The sequence below is a fragment of the Dromiciops gliroides genome, chromosome 1, assembly GCF_019393635.1.
Source record: "Dromiciops gliroides isolate mDroGli1 chromosome 1, mDroGli1.pri, whole genome shotgun sequence".
Taxonomy (NCBI): Eukaryota; Metazoa; Chordata; class Mammalia; order Microbiotheria; family Microbiotheriidae; genus Dromiciops; species Dromiciops gliroides.
In genome coordinates this window covers 75586789-75606252 of record NC_057861.1, presented here as the reverse complement: position 1 = coordinate 75606252, position 19464 = coordinate 75586789, and the positions used below count along the sequence as shown (strand labels likewise).

Below are 19464 nucleotides of genomic sequence, written 5' to 3'. Positions count from 1 at the left end.
GAACTCAGGTCCTCCTAAGTCCAGGAACAGCACTCTATCCAATGCACCACCTAACTGCTCCATCATTTTTTTTTTTTTTTAGTGAGGCAATTAGGGTTAAGTGACTTGCCCAGGGTCACACAGCTAGTAAGTGTTAAGTGTCTGAGGCCGGATTTGAACTCAGGTACTCCTGAATTCAGGGCCGGTGCTCTATCAACTGCGCCACCAAGCTGCCCTCCATCATTTTTTTAGATGAGAAAACTGATAATACGTAACAGTTGAAAGCCTCCTAGCTTTGGAGTCAGAGGACCTGGCTGTAAGCCTTCTCTGCTACCTCTGGGACTCTGGGCAAGTCACTCCTCCTCTCTAGGTCCCAATTTTCTCTAGTTGTAAAATGAGAGTCAGACTTGATGATCTAACTTCTCTCCAGTAACTCAGAATGTATGACTGTGATGGCACGATGGTACCTCCTTCGGTGGGGCCAGCAATGATATGTTCCTTATTCCTGCCCTCAGAAACATGTTCGGGCTTCTAACTTTATATTTCAAAATTGATGCTGTGACTTGTGACATCCTGTACCAACTTGTTACCCAAAGCTCGACATGTCTGATGGATTCATCCTGGTGCTACCAGGACTGAGGGTTGGGTGGAGGGGATGGAGAAATCAGGGGTTGGAGGTCAGTCCAAGAGCCAGGCTAGCATCTGCAGGACTCTGCTCCTTAGGCATCAGTTAAATGAGAAAAGATTCTCAAAGCCACCATTCCTTTCAGTATATTTGTCTTGCCCTGCTTGCCTTCTGCCACCTAGTGTCCAGTTGAGGATTTCCCAGGGCAGGAAATCGAGGGAAAACTATTTGCTCCTTATAACTAAGATTCATTGGAAGGGCTGGGCAAAGGAAGTGAGCTGCCAACAACCACCTATTACATATACACAGTGTCTTCCTCCCACTCCCAAACATAGAGATATACCCACAAAGGCTTTTGATATTGACACAAATGCAACTCTCTCCTTCCAAAAATAAACCCAAGATCAGGCTGGGACACAATGCCCCCCTGTCCCATTCTGATACAACATAAATACATAGTGCCCTACACACACACACACTTTCCTCCATGACACACATATCCCAATCCAGATACATTCATCTTCCATCCTCTTCCTTACTGTGAATCTCTTCCCAATTCCAGCCATGGATAATGCCCAAGGCCTGAAAACACGATTTATTGTCCAGTCCCACCCTGCCCTTTCTTGTTGCAAGATGCCTAGTATCGGTCCTTGGGCAGTAGCACCTGGATGGGGAGGAGGGCCTGCAGCTGTGGGTCTGGTGGCCTTCGGGTTTTTGTCAGGAAGACCACCTTGAAGTGAATGGTCCTAGAGATCTGGAACTGGTTGCGGTCATACTCAGGACCATCTCCTGGGCGAAGTAGGGACAGGAATCTGGAGGTAAGGGGTCAGTGGAGTCAGGGATGGTCAGTGGAGTTGGGGGAGGTCACTGGGATCAAAGAGGGTCAGTGAGGACAGGGAGGGTCATCTGGGTTAGGGAGCTGCTGGGGTCAACAGGGTCAGGGAGGGAGGTTACTAGGATAGGCAAGAGTCTATGGAAGGATTGCCCCCTCTACCCTCTGGCCCCCCATCGTAGCCTCCCTAAGTCTCCTTCTCCCCCACACCTGTCCTTGTCTAGCAGTTTCTTGGAGAGAAGTTCCTGGGCCAGTCCAGGCTGGATGGCATCTAGCTGCCTTTTCACAGTCTCGAACATGTCAATCTCACGCATATCAAACACCATGGGTTTCCCAAACCTAGGTGCCAGCCCCAGAGTGGGGGGAGGGAAGGACATGTCATGGATATCTCCTGTGCACAGGCCCCGGGATAAGAGGCCCATATGCCTGGGAGGCCTACTGTCAGGAGGAAGAAAGGATGCAAAAGGAATAGGGGATCCTCTGAGGAGGGTATCAGGATGAATGGCATAAAACAAAGGGGGTCTGGTTGTGGCGGTGAGGCCAGAATCAAGGTAGGGAAGGGATCATTCAAGCTTTAGGAGAAGCTGCTCTGGGAGTTAATGGGGATTTGGATCTGGACAGACTTGTGTGGGGGCATACATGTATGAACAGGAATGGGTTTGTGGCTCCCTTTCTCCACACCTGAGGGCCCCAAGTAGTGCCAGGCGCACACGGTCAGGCTGCATATGGGCTGGGTTGAGGGTGTCCAGGTAGTTGGTGTCTTGGTAGCGAAGGAATGTGGCTGCCTGGCCTGAGGGATCAATAACCAGAGGCCACCTGGGGAGGCCATTGACAACATAGCTATGACTTTGACGGGCCCTTGACTTTACTCTCCACCCCCTAGCCTCCCTTTAGTTAAAATAACTTCCCAACTCCCCAAACCCTTTTGATCATCCCAATACCCTGAGGTTCACTGTCCACCCTGCACTGACCGCCCATCAGCCTGGATCCGGTTGCCTACATCCTTGAGCAATACATCATGGAGTTCGGCCACTGGACACTTCAGCCCAGGGAGCTCTCCTTCCTCTGTGGGAATTAGAATGGAAACCCAAAGGCCTTGCCCCCTGCCCTCCCAATACCAACTTTCCCTCCAAAGGCCCCAGATTCCCTCTCCCCCCCCTCCTTTCTGACAGGTCAGCAAAGGGCCCAGCTCAGCCAGGGTCCTGAGTACCCAAGTACATAAACCTCAGAGTACTGAGGCCCAGGTACCCACCCTCCTGGGTCTGTTCTCTCAGCTCCAGTCGAGCCAGTGCCAACTTCTCTTCTGCCTTCTCTGCTACAATCCGCAACTCATCCACCAGCGTCTCAGCATCTTTGATGGCCTAAGATTTGTGATATCTGTGATTCCTAACCCTGAAACTCCCCTGACCCAGTAATCCCTAAACTTGCTCCTGCTTACCCTGGCCCTTTCTCTGACCAAATCCCTAGCTTTCCATTGTAACCTTCTGTTACCCTCAAGATAAAATGGTTGCACAATGAATTCCCTAATCTGACTACCTTTGACCTCCCTGTGTGTCCCCCTGCAGTGACGACTTAGACTGTGACCATCACAGTATTGTCCCCAAAGGTGACTTCTTGTTATCATCTGGGTTGACCCTCCAGCTCCCATACCCATGTATCCTTTGGCTTACTGAAGGGACTATACCCATAGCCTCCGATCTTCTGTAGGAGAAAGAGAACGATCAGAGAAGAAAAAAGGACAACTTGGGAGGGATAGAATGAAGGTAACAGACAATGAAGAGAATGTAGAACGAATCAACTGTTATTTTGTTTGTTTTCTCTGCCAACCAGAATGATCTTCATATGGGGAAGCAGAGAAGTATAATCACCAGGGAACTGAAACACAAAATTAATGAAGAGATGGGAAGAGAGAACCTAGCAGCCCTCAATTAATTTCTTGCCAAGCCTAGGTGAACTCTACCCTGTGTTACTGGAAGATGTGATTGTGGAACCATCGTCAGTGAACTTTGAAAAACTGGAGAATGAGAAAGGCTGTGGGACTGGAGAAGGACAAATATTCAAATATGGAAGTGGTAGATTCCTCAAATTGTAGACTGCTGAGCTCAGCTTTGATTTCTTACAAAATCTTAGAAGATATTTTTTTTTGTTTTGTTTTGTTTTTTTGTGGGGCAATTGGGGTTAAGTGACTTGCCCAGGGTCACACAGCTAGTAAGAGTTAAGTGTCTGAGGCTGGATTTGAACTCAGGTCCTCCTGAATCCAGGGCTCTATCCACTGAGCCACCTAGCTGCCCCAGAAGATATTAAAAGGATGGTTTGTGAATAATTAGAAAGGAGAGTAATGATCGTGAAGATCTAACATGGTTTCAATCAAGAACAAGACGTTCTAGACAATGTCAAACACATAGTATTTCTGGAATTCACATTTATGAGGAAAATTTTCATCATATCCTTATGGAGAAAAGTAGGCTATATGATAATATAGTTAGATTAATTTGGGATGAGTTGAATGACAGAATCCAAAGAGTAGTCATCAAAGGTTCAATGTCAGCTTAAAAGGTCTCTAGTGGAGAGCTCCAAGGCTAGATCTTTTTGACCATGGCCTATTCAACAGGTTTGCCAGTGACTCAGAGGAAGGCACAATTATCAGATTTACAAATGATATAGTGCTAAGAGAGAAAGATAGCACCTTGGACAACAAAGGTTAAAGTACTTGGCCAATCAAATAAGATGAAACTCAGCAGGGACAGACTCTACTATCAGATCCCCTGGAAGAAAATTGTCTGAAAATGGGCAAGATAAGAGAGAAGGGCTTGAGCTGAATAAGAAGGAAATTGTGAAAGTGACTGGACTTGGAAAGAAGGCCAGAGATTTATTTTGAAGAAAAATTTGGGATAAATTGAAGGATTTGAAGGAGAACACTCATCAGGTCTAGCTTTAGGCTTTTGTGAGAGAAGGTTATAGGAGAAAGAGCAGGATTAAGGAGTGGGAGATAAGATGGCAGTTAACAAGGCAAAGCAAGGCAAAAAAGGCAATTACTATAAAACAAACTGGTAAAGTAAACTGGTAAGCAAAACAAACCAGTGTAACAAATAAGAGGTTGTTTGTCCTTCACACTTGCAGAAGACCAAAATGACATCACAATGTTGGGGGCCAAATGTAGAGTATGTCCAACTGTGGCTGATCAGACCAGTATTAGCTCAGCAGGCTCTAACCACAAATCAGGCACAAATAGTTCATATGAACACTTGGAGTAGAGAGGTCTCTAAATTTGTACATCTCACATTTCTTTTGAGTTACTGCAATTCTACTTTGTTCATAGAACACCAGCATCTTCTCTGATGTTGGCACATCATGCTGGATGATCCTGTGCTAGTGTCACCCACGTCTCATGATCATTTCCAAAATTCTTCAGAGAGATCTTGAGAGTGTCCTTTTATTACTTATTCTGATCACCATGTGAGCCCTTGCCATGTATAAGTTCTTGTAAAATAGTCTTTTAGGCCATTGTACATTTGGCATTTGAAAAGTGTGGCCAACCCATCAGTTACTCTCTCTTCAGTAGAGTTTGAATGCTTGGCACTTCATCTAGAGAAAGGACCTCAGTGTCTGGTGCCTTATCCTTGCAGGTGATCTTCAGAATCTTCCTAAGACAATTCAAATGGAAGCAATTCAATTTTCTGGCATGGTACTGGTAGACTGTCCAGGTTTCACAGGCATACAACAATGAGGTCAACACAATGGCTCTGTAGACCTTCAGTTTGGTAGTCAGTCTAATACTTCTTCTTTCCTACACTTTCTTTTGGAGTTTCCCAATCATTGAGCTAGCTCTAAGAGAACAGTGTCTCAACCTTATCATCTATGTATACATCTCTGGAAAGTATACTTCCAAGGTAAGTGAAGAGGTTAGTTAAAGGGAAAAGAAATAGAATGTGGTTGTAAAGTTGTTGAGAGAAAGGAAAGAAAATCAGCTATGGATAAATTGTATAAATGTGAGAAAAGATTGTGGTAAAAGAAAAGAAAACAAAATCCAATCTGAATGGATTAATAAATAAGAGCTAGTTTTAAAAAAATCAATGCAATAGTTAAACATTAACTAATTCGATTAAACAAAGAGGAAAACCATATTAATAGTATCAAAAAGAAAAAAGAAAAATTCACAACAAATGAAGAAATAAAGGAAATTTTAAGAAATTATTTTACCCAACTATTTACTAATAAAATTAACAAATTAAATAAGACGAATGTTTATGAAATGCCCAGTTTAAACAAATAAGAGGACTTAACCCAGTTTCAGAAAAAGACTACAATTTGCAAGCCTAGTATTAATCAAAAGCTTGACCTGCAACACAAAAGCTCTCTCAGTCTTACATTAAGGGGGTATGACTAGGAATACCCTGATCAAGGGTCAATTTCTTGTTAATCATAGTAATGAAGTGAAAACATGAGAATTTTATTCTGGTATTGTTGACTCCCCATACTCAAATGGATCTCTCAGTGGAGGGAGATGTTCAGTGATGCAAAGTGCAACCCATTCATGCCTATCCATCTTGTGCAGCTCTTGTTTGTGTCCTCCCATCAGTTCAGCACAGGGGATTTACCCAATGTGTAAGGGGAGTGGGGTTCTTATTTTTTCTTTACAAGAATAGTAAAGCTGTGATACACATGGGCTGTCCGTTGTTTATCTCTTGTTCTTGCCTCTTGACCAACTCATCTTTTTCAATCAGACCTTTCTTTGACTGACAACCTTTAAATCTGGTTTTTCTTCATAGTTCCTTATTCTTTTATGTGGTCCAGCCTGCCCACACTCACCATTGCCCTTTGAGTGCCACTTCTTTTTAAGTTTTTGGAGACTGAAGTGTCCCATGACTTGTAGCCATGCAACCTTCAAAAAACACAGATACTAAGAAGATGGAACTTTGTTTCTGGAAGAATGTTGAGATTGTTAAAGGAACTCTACAATTTCTCACAGGCAGTACAGCTGGTTCTCAATTCTGAGCTCAATTTGTTGTCAGTTTACAGTGTCTATCCTAGATTTGTATACCGATGCACAAACTTTATAGGTTATCCATCCATCTAAGTCATAATCTGAACAGCAGACATTATTCATTCATAAATATGTTTTTTCCCTGCATGGATAGTTAGTCTTCACTGTTTTGAGTGGTCCAGGAGGCTTTGCAATGTTTGTGGCTTCATGCAATCATAACAATATCATCTGAAAACAGAATATCTTGGACTTTGCCATGGATTTCCTACATTACACTGGCAAACACTTTGGGTGGACATATGTCTATATATTTTATAGTTCATCTAATATTAATAACCAACCAGAAGGTCACTTTCTTATTATAATTATCAAGGAATCTTGGGAAATTTTGATGATCACATAGGAGATACCTTGTTAGAAGGGAGCCTTTAAGGCAGTAATTTGTTCTACTGAATCAAGAGGTGTTTTTTTTTTCTTAAAAAAATTTATTTGTCAACAAGAAACCCAGAATAATGGGATATCAATCAGTTAACAAGCATTATTAAGAGCTTATTATGTTACTAGGAATTGTGCTAAGTGCTGCGGATACTAAAAGGGGAAAAACAGTCCTTGATCTCAAGAAGTTCACATTCTAATGGAGGAGACAATAGGCAAAACATTTATGTACAAATAAAATATATACAGTGTAAAGGGCATGAAATCTCAGAGGGAAGGCACTAGCAGCAGAGGGGACTGGGAAAGGACTCTTCCAGAAGGTAGGATTTGAAATGAGTCTTGAAAGAAGTCGGGGAAGTCAGAAGACAGAGATGAAGAAGGGCATTTGCTGAGCATGAGAGGACAGCCAGTAAAAAGGGATAGAGTTGAGGGAGGAAGTATTGTATGGGGAAGAGTAAGAAAGCAGATGTTGTTGGATCAAAGATTATATGGAATGTAGTGAAGCGTAAGGAGACTAGAAAGTCAGGGAGGGGCTAGGTTGTGAAGGGGTTTAAAAATCAAACAGAGGATATCTTTTTTTTTTTTTTTTTGCAGGGCAATGGGGGTTAAGTAACTTGCCCAGGGTCACACAGCTAGTGTCAAGTGTCTGAGGCTGGATTTGAACTCAGGTACTCCTGAATCCAGGGCCGGTGCTTTATCCACTGTACCACCTAGCCACCCCAAGGATATCATATTTGATCCTGGAGGAGGAAATCTGGGAGGACCAGGACAAAGCCTTAGGAGACAGTTAGTAGGCCTGATAAGATTGAAAAAAACAACAAAGGGGACTGAAGAGCCTCAGGCAGACAGCTACAAGAATCAAGAGGAAGCAAGTGTCATGAAAACCTAAGGAGGAGAAAGTATCTTGTTCATGAAGAGCATGATAAAGGTTGAAAAAAGGCCATTAGATTTAGATGTGCTATGCTTTACACCTTTAAGTCAGTTGTGTAATTGTAAAGAAGTCATCTACTGTGGAATATCACTGGTAAATCCTGTATTTTCCACCCGTAATAATAGCTCACATTTATATAGCACTTACTATGTGGCAAGGTACTATGCTAAGCACTTTACAATTAGCATCTCATTTTATCCTCACACCAACCATGGGAGGCAGTTGCTATTATTATTTCCATTTTAGAGATGGAAAAACTGAGGCAAACAAAGGGTAAGTGACTTGCTCAGGGTCACACAGCTAGTAAATATCTGAGACTGGATTTGAACTCAAGTTTTCTTGACTGCAGGCCCAGTGCTCTATCTATTTTTTTTTTAATTTTTTTTTTTTTAGTGAGGCAATTGGGGTTAAGTGACTTGCCCAGGGTCACACAGCTAGTAAGTGTTAAGTGTCTGAGGCCGGATTTGAACTCAGGTACTCCTGAATCCAGGGCCGGTGCTCTATCCTCTGCGCCACCTAGCTGCCCTGCTCTATCTATTGTACCGCCTATCTCTTCCTTGATACATACGTAGAATATTCTCATATAAAATTTATAAGGATGGGAGGACAAGCCATTTAGGCTTGTTATCATTGATGTTCTCAGCCATCTTTTTTTTGGGGGGGGTATTAATAGTGTCTGAGATTTTTTTTTCTGATGCCATTGGTATTTTCCACTCTTTCACATCCTTTTGAGAATCAATCCCTCATGAGTGGGTCTCTATCTTTTTTTTTTTTTCTGTTTTGTTTTGTTGTTTTGCGGGCAATGGGGGTTAAGTGACTTGCCCAGGGTCACACAGCTAGTAAGTGTCTGAGGCCGGATTTGAACTCAGGTCTTCCTGAATCCAAGGCCGGTGCTTTATCCACTACGCCACCTAGCCGCCCCCTGGGTCTCTATCTTAATTATTGCTGGCAAGATTCTTTTTTCTTTTTTAAAGAGATTTATTTATTAATTTTTTTTTTTTTAGTGAGGCAATTGGGGTTAAGTGACTTGCCCAGGGTCACACAGCTAGTAAGTGTTAAGTGTCTGAGGCCAGATTTGAACTCAGGTACTCCTGACTCCAGCGCCAGTGCTCTATCCACTGCACCACCTAGCTGCCCCGCTGGCAAGATTCTTGCCAGAGTCCTCCTTAACAGGTTGATCCTTCACCTGGAAGATGATCATCTACCTGAGAGCCAGTATGGCTTCAGAAAGGGCCGAGGAACAGTTGATATGGTATTTGCTGACTGACAACTCCAGGAGAAATGCTAGAACAGAGGTCTGTACACAATGTCTGTAGACCTGACCAAGGCTTTTGTTATTGTCAGTTGTGAGGGTTCATGGAAAATTATGTCAAAATTTGGTTGCCCAGAGAAATTCATTAGAATTGTATGTCAACTTCATGACAGCATGCTTACCTGGGTGAGTTCTGGATAATGAATGGACGATGCTTTTGCACTTTCCCACTCAACAATGGAGTGAAACAAGGCAGTGTGCTTGCTCCCATGATTTTAATTTAATTTAATTTTCTACATTCGAGTCAAGCTTTTATTAACAAGGTTGTTGTCACTAAGAACATGATTTCTCTGAGCTTCAATTTCCTTAATCGTCAAATGGCTCTCATGCATTTTATTTTATTTAAGTGACTTGCTCAGGGTCACATAGCTAGTAAGTGTCAAGTGTCTGAGGTCGGATTTGAACTCAGGTCCTCCTGAATCCAGGGCCACCTAGCTGTTCCCATTCCATGCATTTTACCATGATGTTTTCAGCCATGTTGTCAAACACCTTTAGTGAGGATGAACATGGCATCAAAGTCAGCTGTTGCACTGATGGTAAATTATTCAGCTTGAAAAGGCTACAAGCCAAGACTAAAGTGGTACATGATTTCTTGTTTGCAGATAATTGTGTACTCAATAAAGCCTCTGAGGCTGAGATGCAACAAAGTATGGATTGACTCTCTGATGCTTGTGCTAATTTTGGTCTAACAATTAACACCAAGAAAACACAAGTACTCCACAACATCCATACCCAGAACCATTGGTTACAGCAAATGGAAAAGTTTTGAATACTGTGGATAAATTCACCTACCTTGGTGGGATGCTTTCCAGGGGTATACATATTGATAATGGGGTTGATGCATGCATTGTCAAGTATTTGGGAGGCTCCAAAGGAAAGTGTGGGAGAGGAGGCATTAGATTGACTACCAAACTGAAGGTCTACAGAGCCTTTGTGCTGACCTCATTGTTGCATGCCTGTGAAATCTGGGCAGTCTGTCTACCAGTGCCATGCCAGAAAACCTCCCACTGGAATTGTCTTAGGAAGATTCTGAAGATTACTTGGCAGGATAAGATAACAGACACTGAGGTCCTTTCTCAAACTAAACTGTCAAGCATTCAGACTCCACTGCAGAGAGCACAATTTTGATGGGCTGGCCATGTTGTTTGAATGCCAAATGTACATTTGCCTAAGAGACAATTTTATGGGGAATTCACACAGGGCAAGCACTCACATAATGGTCAGAAAAAGTGATACAAAGATACTCTCAAGGTCTCTCTTAAGAACTTTGTAATTGATTACATGACTTGGGAGACACTGGCACAGGACTGCCCAGCATGGCATGCCCTCATCAGAGAAGGTGCTGTGCTCTATGAATCAAGCAGAATTGAAGTAGCTCAAAAGAAATGCAAGATGCTCAATTTTAGAAAAGCCACCCCAAATGTTCACATGGACTATGTGTGCCCAACCTGTGATGGAGCAATGTGAGCTCATATTGGTTTGATCAGTCACAGTTGGACACACTGTAACTTGACTCTAACATAGTAATGTCATTTTGGTCCTCTTACAGCAACCAACCAACTAAATTAATCCCTCAACATCTTTTTTTTTTTTTTTTTTTTTGCAGGGCAATGAGGGTTAAGTGACTTGCCCAGGGTCACACAGCTAGTTAAGTGTCAAGTGTCTGGGGCTGGATTTGAACTCAGATCCTCCTGAATCCAAGGCCAGTGCTTTATCCACTGCACCACCTAGCTGCCCCCTATCCCTCAACATCTTCAAATGTGTAACCTTCAGGCAGCTGCATGTCCTGCCTTTCTTCTCTACTTCTACCTCAGTCAAGATGGTTCAGGTGTGGTGTTTCTTGCGATTGAAGAGAATTTGTTATGAAAATTCCTTGGAGATCCATCTTTATTCTAGGCTCTTGGGCCGGACCTTGCTAAGCTGCATCTCTCAACAAGCTTTCTGTAAACTGATTTTATCCCCCATTGCAGCTCTCTATCCATACAGACATTTCAAACTGGCTCCTCTCAAAACTCAACATGCACAAACTGAACAAATTCTCTTTTCTCTCAAACCCTCCCATCTTCCAAACTTCACTATTTGCCAAAGCCACGGTCTCCTTCCTGAATCCCAGGTTTGTAGCTTCAGCTTATCTTTGACTTCTCTTCTCCCTGACCTTACATGTCCAATCATTGTACAAATCTTGCCACTTCTACTTTCCTAACATCATTTGTACATGATTCCTTTTCTTTCTTTTTTGTTGTTGTTTGTTTTTGTGGGGCAACGGGGGTTAAGTGACTTGCCCAGGGTCACACAGCTAGTAAGTGTTAAGTGTCTGAGGCCAGATTTGAACTCAGGTCCTCCTGAATCCAGGGCTGGTGCCACCTAGCTGCCCCTGATTCCTTTTCTTGTTTTGTTTTTTTTTTTGGGGGGGGGTTTAGTAAGGCAAGGCTGGACTTGAACTCAGGTACTCCTGAATCCAGGGCCAGTGCTCTATCCACTGCGCCATCTAGCTGCCCTCCCCCCCATTCCTTTTCTTAATTCACACAGCTGCCACCTTAGTTTGGGCCTCATCATCTCTCACTTAAATTATTGCAATAACCTTGTAATAAGTGTCTCTGAAACAAGTCTCTCAGTGTTCAGGCCTCTCTTACAAACTGTTGCATGTTGCAAACATGTGATTGTGACCATTCCATTTCCTCATTCCATCAACTTCAGTAGCTCCCTATTGCTTGTAGGATAACACAAAGACTCCTTTGTTTGTCTCTTTGTAACTTGTCTCCAACTCATCTTTTCAGTCTTGTGATATATTCCTCTCCTTCCCACAAGCCATTCAAACTAGCCTTCTCCCAGGTCCTCACACAACTCTCCAGCTCTGTGGCCTGTACACTGGCCACTCTCCCCACTCCCCTTCCCCTGGAATACACTCCCCCCTCACCTCTACTGTTCAGAATCCCTCCCTTTAAGACAAAGCCCAAGCACAACCTTTAAATCTGACTCTGAAGAAGGGATGAAAAAATCTGCTAACCCTCCTTCTTTGTAGAGATTGGGGATTATGGGTTTGGAACATTGCATATACTGGCCCATACAACCACAAGATCTGACCTGATGGGATTCAAGGTAGCAGTGGCAGCGGCAATGATGCTGAATGGGCAACTCTATAGCACCTGGGCAGGAATCAGCTTGTCAGAATGAGTCCACTCATTCAGAATAAAGGGGCCCTAGAGTCAGAAAAGGAGATTGTTGACTACAGATCGTAGAGCTTTGGCTTAAGTATGGGATTGCCCATTCATGGAGATTGTGTATCCCTTGTCAGAGAAACAATATTTGTGTTGAATGACACCTAGTGAAAAAGCTTACTTCAATCATGGCCACAGAGACAAGATAAAACCCAGAGGAAAAGATGCTGCTTTGGAGAACCCAACAGTCTGGGGCACAGAACCTGTCTCCATAACAACACTTTGCTATAAACCTATATATGTATAAAGTCTGAAGTTTCCAAGATCCATAGATTTTAACCAGTAATGCTTAGCCCATTTCTATATATTACCTCACATCAGTTCTTTATTATCTTTGGGAAACTTCTCAAGTGGATGGTTGGTATTTTGAGACTTTGTGTGTGATAGTGTTATAAGAAACTAAAGACCTCATTTTACCTGTGTGGATGTATAATGAGAGGTTGGCCTGGGGGACCAATCCTTATGAGCATGACTCAATCTGTTCAGCTGAGGCAAGCCCCCAAGTGATTAGATTGTGAGTTCCTTGAGGGAAGAGACTGTCTTTTGACTCTTTTTATATCCTTAATGCTTAGCACAAGTGCCTGGCACATAGCGGGCAGGTACTCAATGTTGATTGACTGACTGATCAAGTGGAAAAGGCCAGAAAGATTACTTCCAGGTGAGTTATGATGGCACATAATAGAAGTTCTGTGGAGAGATTTAGAAACGTGCAGACATTATGGAACTGGTTCCAGTCTGCCGAGCACATGTTAAGTGGCAATCCCTTTGAGTCATTGAAGTTGAGGATACTTTCAAAAGGCATTAGTTGGACTTGGCTTCTCTCCTTCTTAGTTGGATCTTTTGTCTTACTTGACTCCTTCACTTATGACTTCTGGTGAGGGACAATGTTCTAAGGGGAGAGGCCTTGGGCCCTCTTCCTCTGAATCTGACATGTGGCCCCATGAATATGGGTCTGTTTTTTCTTTTCTTTTCTACATTCAACTCAAGCTTTTATTAACAAGGTTGTTGTCACTAAGAACATGATTTCTCTGAGCCTCAATTTCCTTAATCATCAAATGGCTCCCTTGCATTTTAGCGGGATGTTTTCAGCCATGTTGTCAAACACCTTCAATGAGGGTGAACATGGCATCAGGGTTAGCTACTGCAATGATGGTAAATTATTCAGCTTGTGAAGGAAGTTGGAGGCTGTGACTTTGTGGGTTTGAAGGGTTGAGAGAACAGGCCATTCAGGAGTCCAGGGGTCAAATCCTTGACAGATTTTACAGCCAGTCTAATATCAATAGCCTGACAAGTGAACTTTGGGACCCAGTCTAGCTGTAGCTGAGCTGATGACTCATCCAGCACTAAGACTGTATTTGAATATGACTTGGGGTGGGGCAGAAGCAATGCTATGTATAAACCATGTTAAGTATGAGTCTACTCTCTAGAGACTAAGGAAGTTATAAGGGGAAATGTCTGTACTATCTTTGAATTTCCTCCTGTAAAAGCTAATTGATGCTAATCGATTACTGGGGTGCTAGTAAGTGGTGATTGACAGTGGGTTAACACCTAGAATGGGGGCTCATGATAATTAATATTATTTTTTTATTTTTATTTTTTTGGGCAGGGCAGTGAGGGTTAAGTGACTTGCCCAGGGTCAAGTGTCTGAGGTCGGATTTGAACTCAGGTTCTCCTGAATCCAGGGCTGGTGCTTTATTCACTGTGACACCTTGTTGTCCTAATGATAATAATAAATAAGAGGCCCCCAACTCCTCAGTGGCACCCTTAAAATCCTAAGGGACATATGTAGCAGCCTGACTCTGAGAGACTGAAGCCAGAGATTATTGCTACTATGATACTAACCTCCCTTTTCTCTCCTTGATACGGTCTGTGATATGGTGATGTAATTGACATATTCAGAGAGTGGGACTGCAGTTTGAAACAGATTTTGTAGTATTAGCTGAAGGGTCATTTGTAACACTGAATTGTAGATGTAGCATTTTTCCTTTTGAGTTCTAAATTTAGTTATGACCTACTTTTAACAATGCCTTTGAAAAGGAAAATTGCATTCTAGGTAAATTAATTTGCTTACCTAAATTCAGATAGCTGGGCTTTGTCTGGGTGGTTAATGATTTACATCTAGTTAGTTCCTGCATACATAAATTGGATGCAAATAAAATGATTTTACATTTTATAGTTAACTCTTAACCCCCCCACCCAACCAAAGCCATTGCATATATTGGGGGTTTTTTTTGCATATATTGTCAAACTTAGTTGATGTGCTTATTCAGTTTTTCCTGAGATGTTTTTTCCCCCTCTCTTTTTTCTCTGGGAAGGAAAGGGGGGCAGGAATAATAATTAGAGATGAAGGTGATGTAAAAAAATATATCAATAAAAGTGGAAAATTTTAAAAAGCTTAACCCTGAACTTGTCTTTTCCCAGAGGCATTACCATGGAAACAAGACATCAGAAGTGCCTGTCTTACGGGTGGACAGACATTACACAAAGTCCCCCAAATGCTTGTGATTTGGAATCTGACAGGCTTCCAAGGAGGAGTTACAATTAATTCTGGAGACATCTCAGATCTGAATGGAGCCCTATCTGAGACCACATCTTGGACTGTTTGGCAGAGGGCTAAGTAATTCCTGATGGCCATCACCCATCTGACAGTCTCAAGGAAGCCTGGAGGTCTGGATGAGAACAGAGTGAGGAATGGGGCAGACCAGATAATCCTAGGTGTGAGTGGAACCATCACATTACAGAGACTGGTGAGATGGACATACCTTGTCCTTAATCTCTTTCTTTTCCCTTTCTCCATTCTTGGCCAGGTGAGCTGCCTTCTGTTTATCAGTCTGAACTAATTTACTGCACCCCCTGACCATCATCACCATCACTATTATTATCACCAGCAGCAGCAGCAGCAAAGGTTGGAGTAAAAGAAAAAGGGAGAGAGAAAATCAATGCTGTTTTCTGTTAATGAAGGGAAAGGGAGTGATAAAAGCCAGTTCTGAACCTTATGCATTATGACCCAGTGCACGGGGAATTTAGGCAAATTTTTTTCCTGATCAATTTTATTCTTTAAGGTTTTTGAAGTCGTTATAAAACATACCTGATGATCATCAACTTGAGCTTACTTGGCATCAGTTTGAAGCAAAACAGGGGAGCATATTTCTTAAAAGGAGAAGAGACTATTTTTCCCTCAGTAGAAGCAGGAGATGTCAATTGAGAGAGAATCTGATTGACAGAAGCAGCTAGGTGGGACAGTAGATGGAGCATTGCACCAGAAGTCAGAAAGATCTGAGTTCAAATCTACCTCCAGACACTTTCTGGTTGACCTTGGGCAAATCATTTAACTTCTGTTTGCATTAGTTTCCTCATCTGTAAAATGGGGATAATAACATAACATCACCTGAAAACTTCAGTGTTGGTATTTACACTAGAAATTGGCACACAGTACAAATCAAAGTTTGATTTATTGTTTTGTTGATTGTCTCTATTCAAGAAGTGATGGGAAAATATCAATAATGCAGATTAAACTTTAAAGTGTGTTATGTGAACATTTTTTTTTTTTTTTGAAATTTAGTTGTTAAACACATCCCTGTCCCCAACTCATTCTTGTAGGTCCAGTTCCCTGGAGAATGATTACTCCCAGGTTCGAGATACTCTATGAGCCTGTACTTCTTGTTTTTTGGGTTTTTTTTGTAGGGCAATGGGGGGTTAAGTGACTTGCCCAGGGTCACACAGCTAGTAAGTGTCAAGTGTCTGAGGCCAGATTTGAACTCAGGTCCTCCTGAATCCAGGGCTGGTGCTTTATCCACTGCGTCACCTAGCTTCCCCAGAGCCTGTACTTCTAAAGAGTTCATCAGTGCCCACCATTACCTATAACTTTTACTCTAGTCAGCTAGAGCAGGTTTTCTTAAACTTTTCTCACTCTTGACCCATTTTCACCAGAGAAATTTTTACGCGACCCCAGGTATATGAAATATATATATATATAAAACCTTTTACTACTGCCATTTTTTTTCAATCACCACATTCAGTTATGCAACCCCATATAGGGTTGAGACCCACAGTTTAAGAAGCTTGGAGCTAGAGGATGTTTAGCTTAATACAAAGGCATTTATTGATATTTTATAGTAAGAAGAGCAGTAATTCAATGTATCTACCATAACTCTGGGGCACACTCTCCCACAAAATACACACAGTGTCAGTGGGAAGAGTGGGATAGAGTTTACAAGTGGTAAAGAATGCATCTAGGGGGACAACTAGGTGGCACAGTGGATAAAGCACCGGCCCTGGATTCAGGAGGACCTGAGTTCAAATCCGGCATCAAACACTTGACACATACTAGCTGTGTGATCCTGGGCAAGTCATTTAACCCTCATTGACCTGCCAAAAATCCAACCAAACAAACAAACAAAAAGAAGTGAAGAATACATCTAGGGAACACATGTGGCCAAGGTACTTTTGGGGAGGAACAACCAACTCAGGCCACAGATGCTCTTGGGTTGCAGGTGTTAAGGGTTAAAATTCTAGCTAAACTGTCTAAAATATCTAATGAGTGGTCGCCAATAAATTATAAGCTTTAGCAAGAGTTAGACTTTTAAGCATTTATTAAGGAGAATAAGAATTTGGTAAAGAGAGAGAAAAAGGCCTAGATTCCTATCTATTAAAGGGAGAGCACATTTTTAGCTCCCTTCTCCGCCAGAGTCCAGAGGAAAGAGGCCGAGACTGAGCGCCAGTCTCTTCCTTCCTCCTCCCACTAGTCCGCGTCACTTCCTGACTCCTGAAGAAAAGACTCCTGGTCTTGCCCTCAAAGACCTTCCCTTCATGGGCAGAACTCTTCTACAGTAAGTATCCAGCAGGTGGCGTTATTCCAATTGTTACACAGGACCCATGTCTTCCTACTACTCCTGCTGACCTTGGTTTCACAGTCTCTGATGGAAGTAGCTTTACTTTTTGATGATAAACACTACTACCTCCACCTTTGGACTCAGCTGACACCCTGGCTTAGGGCACTACTATTCATGTTGGGAAAGAACCAGAGCCTATACACTAGGACCAGAAAGAATCTTGGCTCTGGGACCTATCTCCTAAATTGGATCCCAGCTCCAGGTCTTGGGCTTTCAACTCCTTTTATCCATTCCCTTTACTTGATTCCAAAGCTCCAAATTAAAAGGCAGCTAGATGGTAGAATAGATAGAGCACTGGGCCTGGAGTCAGGAAGACCAGAATTAAAATTTAGTCTCAGACACTTACTAGCTTGTGTGACCTTGGGCAAACCACTTAACCTCTGTTTGCCTCAGTTTCTTCAAATGTAGAATGGGGATAACAATAGCAGCTACCGGGGCAGCTAGGTGGCGCAGTGGATAGAGCACTGGCCCTGGATTCAGGAGGACCTGAGTTCAAATCCGGCCTCAGACCCATGACACTTACTAGCTGTGTGACCCTGGGCAAGTCACTTGGCCCCAATTGCCTCACCAAAAAAAAAAAGAAAAAAGAAACAATAGCAGCTACCTTCTTTTCAATTTTGGACTCAAGCAAGCCACAGAGTCTGTCCAATACATACATGTACATGCATTTATTCTACCAAAACATTTTTATAGTCAACAAACAATAAATAAGTACTGTGGAATCTTAGATACTTTAATTTTCTTTACTATAAAGTTGTGGTGTTCTGTAATTTTTGCAAAAACCCACCTATTCAGGGGCAGCTAGGTGGCATAGTGGAATAAAGCATTGGCCCTAGATTCAGGAGGACCTGAGTTCAAATCCAGCTTCAGACACTTGACACTGGCTGTGTGACCCTGGGCAAGTCACTTAACCCTCATTGCCTCCCCCCCCAAAAAAAAACACAAAACAAAACACAACCCCCCACCTCCACCTATTCTCTTAGAATTTTATCAAAGATGCCCTTGATGGGCATGTTGATTATTTTCATAAACATTTTGTAGGTATGCCAAATAAGCCAAGGGGTTAGTCATTAATGAAAATTTCTCAGTTACCTTTTTTTGATAATAAGATTTTCCCTAAGTCTCCTGTCTTCTCCCCTCTTTGAGATACTTTGAAATTGGATCCCTTGATGTCCTCATAACTGTGTCACCTTCAGCACAGACCTTTTCTGTATTTACTTTAGTCTAGACTAGCTGCTTTCCCCACATGTTTTCTTTAGTGGAATTTCCACTTCCTCATATAGCATATCAGGGATTGTGATATTAGAGTCCAGATGTGGTGGGGGTCCATTGTCATTAAGAAGAATAAAAGAAACATTTATAGACTTTTGATATTCATTTGTTCATTCTTATTATTTGTTCATTTGTTCCAGCTTTATCCTTAAAAGTCCTTGGGATGATTTTACTTAGTTGGGTCTCTCAGAAAGCTTTCTTTAAACTTGCTTTTTCTCTCCATTGCTTCCCGCTATTTTATGAGTTTATGTGGGTTATAAATAGTCTACCACCATCTTATGTAAGATTGTATAAGTAAGTTTGGATTCTAAAATGATTTTGTCCTTGACTGCCAGATATTTTCCCTTGGCAAAGAGAAGAAATATAACTTAGTAGAGGTGATTTTCTAGTCTTTGTTCTCCTCCATATGGTGACTGAATTATTTATATTGGTTAAGCTTTCTTACAAAATGGCAATAGTCTGTGCTACTCCACCATTCTTTTTTCCATTTCCATTTTTTTTTGTGGGGGGTTAACTTCTGGTTAACTTCTAGTGCTTCAATTGGGTGGCATCTTTTTCTCATTTTTGTATTTCTTTAAGTTGATATTGATTTTGAACTTTGCTCTAATGAGTCAGTGTAACTACATACAGATGACTGATTCAGAAATTATATGGGTATCACTGATGTGTTGTTTTAGAGAAGTCTGTTTTGATGGTTCAGGTTTAGAACTAGACCAAAATGAGCTACTCACAGATCATTTAAGACTTAATGATAATAAGTTTACTTAACTGTACCAAGAAAAGAATGTTTGGCAAGAATGTAGCATTGGTTCAGGAGGATATAACTTTCCTGACTCCATATCTGCTAAGGAGGCATGCCAGTCAGAAGCAGGTGCCAAGTTTGAGGAACCCTAAACTCCTTGTGTACTTGGGTGAATAGGAAGCTATGTCAATGGTTTGAGTCTTGGTCCCCTGAACCAAAGAAGGCTCTGAGCATGGTTTCGT

At 42.1% G+C, this 19464-nt stretch overlaps 1 protein-coding gene across 1 annotated transcript in view; it reads right to left on the bottom strand.

Moving 5' to 3' along the window:
• Positions 1 to 1241: 1241 nt before the first annotated feature.
• IQANK1 (IQ motif and ankyrin repeat containing 1) overlaps positions 1242 to 19464 on the bottom strand; it is a 60294-nt gene continuing 42071 nt past the window's right edge. The window contains exons 10-14 of the mRNA XM_043991136.1: positions 2689 to 2797; positions 2408 to 2501; positions 2118 to 2252; positions 1647 to 1775; positions 1242 to 1416 (exon numbers count right to left, since the gene is read on the bottom strand). Of these exons, the coding sequence (XP_043847071.1) occupies positions 1242 to 1416; positions 1647 to 1775; positions 2118 to 2252; positions 2408 to 2501; positions 2689 to 2797 (642 nt within the window). The remainder of the gene's footprint in view (positions 1417 to 1646; positions 1776 to 2117; positions 2253 to 2407; positions 2502 to 2688; positions 2798 to 19464) is intronic.